The sequence below is a fragment of the Vigna radiata genome, unplaced genomic scaffold (genome assembly GCF_000741045.1).
Source record: "Vigna radiata var. radiata cultivar VC1973A unplaced genomic scaffold, Vradiata_ver6 scaffold_190, whole genome shotgun sequence".
NCBI lineage: Eukaryota > Viridiplantae > Streptophyta > Magnoliopsida > Fabales > Fabaceae > Vigna > Vigna radiata.
In genome coordinates this window covers 15286-24371 of record NW_014542194.1, presented here as the reverse complement: position 1 = coordinate 24371, position 9086 = coordinate 15286, and the positions used below count along the sequence as shown (strand labels likewise).

Sequence of the window (9086 nt, the reverse complement as noted above, 5' to 3'; positions counted from 1 at the left end):
CGGGCTACGTGGTTCATACCGTCCGGACAGTGTCGTAGTAGTCGGTCATAAGTTAATCTACTTAGTATGCATGTATAGGAATTGTATGTCTGCATGATTGATTTGGTTTTGTTTGTATGTTTACTTGTATGATGAAACGATTAATTAAATTTACATAAGCTTACCCTTATCTGTTTTGTCTTTGTCTATGTTGTCGTTTGGTATCCGACCGTTCGGTTATTCTCTTCATTGCAATGATCATCCTTTTGGGTGTGAGCAGAGGATACTTTGGAAGCTACCTTGGAAGACACTCTGGAGGATGCTGTGCAGGTCGAGCAACCCGTGGAGGCCGTGCCTGAAAGTTATGCAGGACCGTCCGGTCCTTAGTGTAGTTGTTTTCATTGTCCAGTGTTTTGTAGGTGTTCAGTATAGGAAACCTTTTGATGTTGGCCGTTAGGTCAATGAACTGCATTCAAGACCGTTCGGTCTATTTCGTAAATACTGTATTCAATATTACTGATTTTACAGTTTTAAATTCCAAGTATATTTCATACTTCTATGTCTATTCTATACTGTTCTCTTCTATTGTTCATGTTAACTCCTAAAATGAATTATAGCTTTGGTTATATTTATTGGGATGTTACAAAGTTAAACAATTTCTCGTAATAAAAAATATTTTATACCATATTAATTTTCTAAAATTTAATAATATAAAAAATCATCACATAATATTTCTTGAAAATCCCATAACTTCACATTTATCACTCTTGACTCTAGTTTTAAGAAGAAAACATAGAATCATCGTTAAGAAGAGATAACAAATTATGAGGTGTAATAGGATTTTGTAGGAAAATACATAAATCAAATATTTATTTTGAAAGGCATATTAATTAATTTAAGTTTTATACTTTATTTTACTGTGTGATGTAATAGTAAGTTTATTTTAATATATAAAGTTTTGATGTATACGGTAATACATTTTAAATAACTATAATTCATTTTATCCTTATTTTAAAATTAAGATTTAGAAAATCTGGCATTTTATTAATGTTTTTGTAGTTTATCTATATATAGTTTGAATAATGAAAAATAAATCAAATAGTTTTTAACAAATATTGCAACTAAGTAAAATAAAAATAATGAAAATATATGAAAAAAAAGAATAACAATAGAATTAATTTAATATATTTATATTAATTATTAAGAATATACTATTTACTTATACGTGTATGTATATATATATATATATATATATATATATATTGTTAATTATTAAAAAAATAATAGTAATTAAACGAACATTTAATCTTAATATAAAAGATAAGATAGAATAAAAAGAAAGAATAAAGAAAAAAACTTTAATATGGAACAACTTTTCATAACAATTTTTTAATAATAAATTGTATAAAAAATTGAAAAAAAATGTTAAAAAAACATTTTTCTAAAAAAAAAGAAAAAGAAAATAAGATAAAGATATAGGATGAAATAATATCACATTTAATGCTTACTTTAAATTTTGGTTTATAAATAGGTAGAAATGTGATAGTAAGGTGAAAAAAAAGAAAAGAAGGTAAGTTAGGTGAGAAAATGAAAGGAAATAAAATGAGATATGACTACATTAAATGCATGTGTCTATGTGTTGCATGATAAAAAAAAAGAAAGAAAACAAAAGTTTGTTCTTGTTTTTCTATTTTATTGTATTATTTTAAAATTATTTTATAACTATATATATATATATATATATATATATATATATATATATATATATATATATATATATATATATATATATTACGTAAAAGAATCCTTTGGTGTGACACTATGGCTAGAAAGGAAAGCCTTAATAATTATTAAATGCACCCTCATAATAATGGGAATTCAAACACCTTTCATTACTGCATCACACTATCACTGTTACTATCGTCGGTTGTTGCTATTGCTGTCATCGCACTACTATTGTAGAGGAAGAAGAAAAGAGGAAGAATGTTGCATAGGTTCTGAAATGGATTTTTTAAAACTGAACATATTCTGAATAGCTCTTTTTCATTTTTAAAAGCTTATATTTGCAAAACTCACCTGATAAATTAATCATGTAAGAAATTTTCTGTAAAGATACTAATAAAATCTCTAAGAATTATTTGTATTTATTGCAAACCAAAATCTATTGTTGAGTTCAAACAATAGATTTTATACCCAAAATCAAGATTCTGAAATAGAATTCCCAGAACTTGGAATCATGTGGTAGGAAAAACAATTTGGAGAGTTGGAAATGGCACTATTATCTTTTTTGTCAAATTCTGAAAGCTTAATATTTGTAGACCACATTATTTTATTTAGTGATAGTTATGCAGAGTGAAATTTTATACGCCTCTCATTCTTCATCCTCATCCATATCTTGAATAGAAGAGGAGTTCGTATTCTTTCCTAACTCATTACTGACGTATATAGTATTTCTGGAACCTTAAAATGATGTACTCAATTTTTCTTCAACATATGACAGCTTGTGTTCAAACAGATTTCATGAAACTCTAAGGCACAACATCGAAAAGTGTTATAGGGGAAAATTTACAACACAATATATTACAAGCAGGCTCTCAGTTCTGTCCCACCTAAATCATTATTTCATAATTCATAGCACGTCCCTTCAATCATTCAGCCAACATTCTATGTTACATTGACAATCAAGAAGAGCCTCTAGAACTACAAAAGCATATAGAGCAAATAACACAGGAGGATGAACATGTTGCAGGCCTTTACACAATTTTGAAGAACAGCACATTGGGTTGCTTCTTTATCTTACAATCAACCCATCATTCGTACCTCTCGGAAAACATCTTTTCTGCTTGGCCAATAACCCTGTCACTCCTGTTTAGTATGGACATATTGCGTGTGGACTTCTAAAGAAAGTTTCATGAAATCACTCCCATTGAGCTAAGACTAGTCTTGATCAAGGCAAGTGCATCACTGTATATAGCCACAACATTTGCAAAGACTGCGAGAACTATCATGAAGACAGATAGAATCTTGTCCCTATTAGTTGCAATGTTGTACCGATCCCTGTGGTAATAAAACAAACTTTTAATGATACTGTTGAGTTAATTAATCAGTAGAAAGAGCACAGAGATCAAGAAGTTTTCCATGCATGACAAGATGGCTGTTAGGCAGAACCAGTACAATACACAAGACAACTTCATCCAGGATTTTTATACACTTTTTAGCAACATGAATTTGCCTCCTTTACAATGCCATTATTCAATTGTTACTTTCATTTTTCTCATCCCTTCCATGGTGAGTACTTAATACTTATCTAAACACAACTTAAAATATAACATTTTGAAAACTTCATGCATTATTGAACTGAAAAAATCCAGCACCAAACTTACTTAAGGATGATGGCAGCTGGAAATATGAATGCTAAACATGCTGCAGCCGTTGCTCCTGTGAACTGGAAAATATCCCAAATGCTGGGTATGAAATTTGCTCCCCAAAAGGAAAAAACAATAAGGGCCACAGTAATCATTGCAAATCTGAGGTTATCTAGAACCAGAGGCCTAGATGATGGAAATAAAAGACCATCAAGGTTGATCCGCACTGCATAGAAGACAACTGGAAATACAAGCATAAGATGTGCAGCATAAGTAGCACGAACAGCATCGTTGAGCACAGAACCAAAAGGAATCCCAAGATCAGTGTCAAAATTTGCAAGCACATCATCCAGCGTTCCTTCACCAAATAGGAGGAACCCAAAGAAGCTTGTCAATAAGTACACTGAAGCACATAGAGCAAGGGAAGCACGCACAACCCCACGAATCTGTGATGAATCCTCGAGTTCATTGTCTATGGGGTGTACTGCAAAAGAAGAGTGCACACAATACAAATATCAAACTATATCCATGAAGTAAACACGTAAAATCAGTATAGCTAACTGCAGTCATGTTATGCTTCCATTCCCAAATAACTGAAACTTTTGCAAGTGCCTAATAGCACTTGAGGCATCTCCTAGTAATTTCTACCATGACTTTAAGCAACCAAGCATAGGATACGAGAGGCATATTACCATTCATCATGTTATCAACACAGAATGAAGCATATGATTACAAGATGGAGAGATTTTAGGATCTATTTGGGTTGAGAAAACGTTTGTGGTTTAACACTTTGTTCATGTTTTCTAAAGTTTATACAAGAAACTGAAAATAAAAACAATAGAAGTTCTTTTTTATATAAACTTTAAAAAACAGGAAATCAAATGAGAAAAAATAGAAAATATATTTTCTCAAACTACAAGGCTCTACTGTTCCAGTTTTGCATCATTGATGAACACTCAGAAACAAACAAAAATAACTTTAGCCAGGCATAAATCAATATTCATTTACCAAACCACTTTACCATCAGTTTTCTTCTCAAATTAGTTGGACATGAACTGGAGTGAGGCTTATGAAAGGAACTATAAGAATGACCTCACAAGTCAATATTTTTGAAATTAATTATTGACAAACTTATATCTACATATGTCTGTTTTCAATAAAAACATCAAAACAATGGTAAAGAGCTCCAAACAAAGGTCGAGAAATTTTCATACCATTGAAGTGGCATAGGTAGGCTGTGACAACCACAGGAGTTACTGTAAACAGTTCAAAAACTGAGGAAACATCAGTAATGATGGGGAATAATCTAGGCATCCCAATGCCTCCAATTACGATCTTGAAAATTGAAATCCCCACAGCAATGACGAGAAAGACAACTGCTAAACCAAATGATAATGCAGAAGTGTATCTCAACGAATCTGCAAAAAGCACAGCATGAAAAAAAAAAATCGTGAGTTTGTTGTTATAGAAATGACTTAAGCCAAAAGTATTTAAGACATTATTAGTTCATGTCTAGTATGTGATGTCACTCAGGTGTCATACTCACAATAGAACATTTATGGCAACAAAGCAACAAAAAGTTTTTATAAAGTTTCAGTTACTTGTTTGCTCAATTTCTACCATAAACATATTATATTTCAATTCAAACCATAAAAAAACTTAGAAATATAAAAATTAAAGCCGTTAACATCAAGAAAATAGGTAATCCCATTTTATGTCAAGCCTTAATGCTAATTCATCTAATTCATCTTGCCTGTCAACACTTCAAAGAAATACTTGAGTATTTTGATATGAAAACTGACATGTTAACAACACCTAAGCATTGTCACAACCACAACAATTGGCGGTCAATCCCAAAATTGTGATAATATCATGTTTTTAATTTTCACTTTAACACAAGAAAGAAGAACACTCACCGATGCGCTTGAAGCAGGACAAAGGTGCAAACACACAAAGTGTTATAACAAGAAGAACAAATGTACGTCCTGTCCACCAGTAAACTCCAAACCATCCTTCAAGTAAACCAGAATGATGAACTCCACCAGAAGATGTTCCAGAAATCACATCACCTTCAATATAAACAACACAAAGCTGAATCACAACCCAAAAGTTCTCATCTAAACAGATTGAAGTGTCCACGTTCAACTAAAATCTTAACCCATGAACTAGATAACAAGTCCACCAAAATAATATTTGAGTTTGATTCAAACGCAATAAGGGAAAAATTAATGATCAGATGACAACACTGCATAAAAACTTAAATATTTACCCTATCAAAGCATTCCAATTATGTTCATAGAATCTAAGGTATTAATCTTAAGAATATAGTTTTTACCGATAATAATCATGTAAATGATAAGCATTCCAATGTTGTTGACTATGACACATATCTGCACCAGGGCTTTTCCAAATTTGCCAAATGTATCCCCCACTAGAGTGGCATAAGAAGAAAGACTCCCTGCCCGGGAAATCCTAATCATGAACCCAATTGACTTCTCTGTCAACAAAGCAATCAAGATTATAGAAAGAAGACCAGGTATCATCCCCAATTTTTTAACACATGCGGGCAACCCCATGATCCCAGCACCAATAATTGTGGTGGACAAGTTGAAAACTGCCCCAGAAAATGAAGCACCATTGAAATCATCAAACCCTGAAGAATCAGCCTCGAGAGTTTTAGGTATCAAAGGTGCCTTCTCATCAACCACTGCTTTGTTCTTCTTTGATTTTGTCTTCTTTGCCCTGGGTTCTAGGTTCACAATAGTCATTTTCAGCTTTCAAGTTTTCTCTTTTCCTCAAAATTTAATACCAGCTCAAATAATCTGTCAGAAACCAAATACACCCATTTTTCAAGTTGAAGCAAAAATTCAAACCATGAGCAATTAATTCAGAAAATTTTGCGAGCTCAGTTAAACATACCTGAAGGTAAAATTCAAGGCACCCAAGAATCCAGAAAGAAGAAAACTACAATCAAAATTAAATATTTGAAAAAGAACCCAGATCACCAAAATGCCCAGAAAGAATTCAGAACCCAAATCTCTCTAACAAATCAATCCAGAAGTCAGAGAGATTTTGGGCTTGTTGGAAATATGGAACCAAAGAAGAAAACAAAAGCAAGGGCAGAAAGATTAGATTTCAGAGGCAAATGATGATTATTGATTATTTATTTACTACAATTTGAGTAATATTCCAAAATAAAGATAAAATAGAATAAAGAAAAAACTAACGTACAATAGTAGCTGAGCAAACTACTGCACGTGACGTATATAGTACATGACATGCAAATTTTTTGCTTTTAATAGAAAGTGATGATTTCTCTCTCTCTATATATATATAAAGTGTTAATAATATTTTATGTATATGACTCATGAGTTTGATATTCTAATGTTTAAGGAAATTTTGAATTTGTATGAAGTTTATTCAGGGTTTAGGATAAAAGGAAGAGGAAGATAAAGAGTATTTCATTTTAGTTTTTTTTTAATTTTACTTCTATCAGTTGTAATCTTTTAGTGTTATTTAATCTTTAAATTTTACTCTTAAATAAATATCTCAAATTAATTTAATGCCAATTGTTATTTATTTTATATTTTCAAACAAAAATTATCACTTTAATTTTTATTTGGTTCCCAGGTGTTTTACATAATCATCAGTCATTTTTTAAAATTTTCAAATTAATTTTATGCCAATTGTTGTTTATTTTATTTATTTCAAACAAAAAATATTTCACTTTAATTTTTAGTTTTGGTTCCCAAGGTGTTTTACATAATCATCAATAATTTTTTGAAATTCTAAGTCTAATATATTTGTAGTGTTTTGTTGTTTTAAACATATCACGAATAGAGAAGAAAAAAATGCATGACATTTCTGCCTTTTTCACGAAAATTGGAAAGGATTTGTTACCAAATTAAATTCAACATATTTTTAAACAAAGTTTAAATGATTAAAAATTAAAGGATAAAAAACGCGTAAAATAAATTAAAGAACCAAAGTTAGGGATAATTAAAAAGTAACTAAAATAGATAAAAAATAAATTATGAATTCAAAATTAAAGATTTTGCAAAATAAGTAAACCAATAAAAAGTATATTAAAATTATTAAAGCACAAACAAATTAAGCCACTAAAGTTGAAACGTGTTATTTATAAAATGTATTAAAGCATTAAACACATTGTAATGTATTTGATAATTAATAATACAAATGCATTGAATTTATTTAGCATGTAAGTTGATTCATTAAAATTTATTTAGCATTTTGAAGATTGAGAGATTGTATTGAGTTTGAAAAAAAAAAATTAGAAATTAGTAAGATACTTTGAAAAAAAAAAATGCAGAATAAGGAAATTTAAATTGCAAGGAAACTAAAGTGCAAAATATGGAAATAGAAGATGCTGAAAACATGAACTAAATTCATAACAATAAGTTACAAATGGAAAACAAAAACAATAAATCAAGTAAATGATGGAATGTATAAGAAGTTGATAGAAAAATACAAGAGAAAATAGAAACTAAATTCAAAACAATAAAGAGAATGAAATGATAGAGCTGAAATTGAAATCTGAAAGGAAAGGCAAAATTGAAAACAAAACTTAAATTCAAAATTGGCAATAAAACAATGAGAATGGATTCAAATTAAATTATGTAATTTTATCATAAAAAAATGTTATCGAGTTTTATCAAATTAAATTCGAATAAAAAATTATGCAATTTATCTTTTATTATGCGATATATAATTCTTTAGAAATGACAACGTAAAATATAGATTGATTAAGTAGCTTGAAAAAAAAAAAGAAAATACAACAAAACTATATCCTTAAAAAAAATTACCATATTTTAATTTTTAAGTAAGACAAAAAAAAATTATTTTATTTTATTATTATTTTTATCTTAGTGTATTTCTAATTTTCTTGTCTTAGGAATGACAGTGTGAGTTGAATTGTCCCTTTTTTACTCACCTCACATAAGAATTGCACATAAATTTTATAAATAAAATTTAAGAAATTTCAAGATAGACTTTAATCGTAATTTAATATATTAAATACACTATTTTTGAAAAATAAATTAATTGAATTTATATTTTCTTTCAAAGATGGTTTCAGAGTCTTTTCGATGTTTGTCGTGTATATAACATATGGATAACATGTTACCACAATATGTACAAAAATAAACTATAAAATAGAAATATAAAGACAATGTAATTCTAAAGTTAATCCATTTTAATAATAGAAGTGACCGTCCAAAAGCCTATCATCTCTTTAAGAATTATGTATTTATTTAGAGTATAGCCATGTCTTCAAAACATCATTTTACAAAGCAGTGGGCGTTGTTAGGCCTAATAAAATGGACTAATTTTTTATATAATATCTTAACCAGAACACGGTTTTTTTCTTATAAAAGTTAAATTTATATTTTTATTTATTTTCTCTATTTTTTTATATATGAAATATTATATATTAGTAAAACAATTATTAAAAATAGTTATGGGTTGCGTGTATGATTCAGAAAAATTATGTAACCACATATAAAATGTCATTTATTTATTACTGGCAGAAGACAGAAATATATGCATGTATGTTCACCTATTTATTCATTAATATATTTTAGTATTTAAAATTATTTTTTAAAGATAAGATTTAAGGATATATGTGATTTATATATATATATATATATATATATATATATATATATATATATATATATATATATATAGTTAAGTCAAAGAGTAGTTGGCTACTTTTGGACCGAA

The 9086-nt window shown here is 29.0% G+C and overlaps 1 protein-coding gene across 1 annotated transcript; it reads right to left on the bottom strand.

Annotated features, from left to right (window-relative positions):
* Positions 1–2451: 2451 nt before the first annotated feature.
* Positions 2452–6487, bottom strand: LOC106779315 (amino acid transporter AVT6B). The gene is made up of 6 exons (XM_014667403.2): positions 6264–6487; positions 5680–6166; positions 5261–5413; positions 4559–4762; positions 3363–3828; positions 2452–3036 (listed from the first exon to the last, which is right to left on the bottom strand). The coding sequence occupies exons 2-6, from the start codon at positions 6110–6112 to the stop codon at positions 2889–2891; spliced, it is 1404 nt and encodes a 467-aa protein (XP_014522889.1). The 5' UTR covers positions 6113–6166; positions 6264–6487; the 3' UTR covers positions 2452–2888.
* Between the last annotated feature and the right edge of the window lie 2599 nt (positions 6488–9086).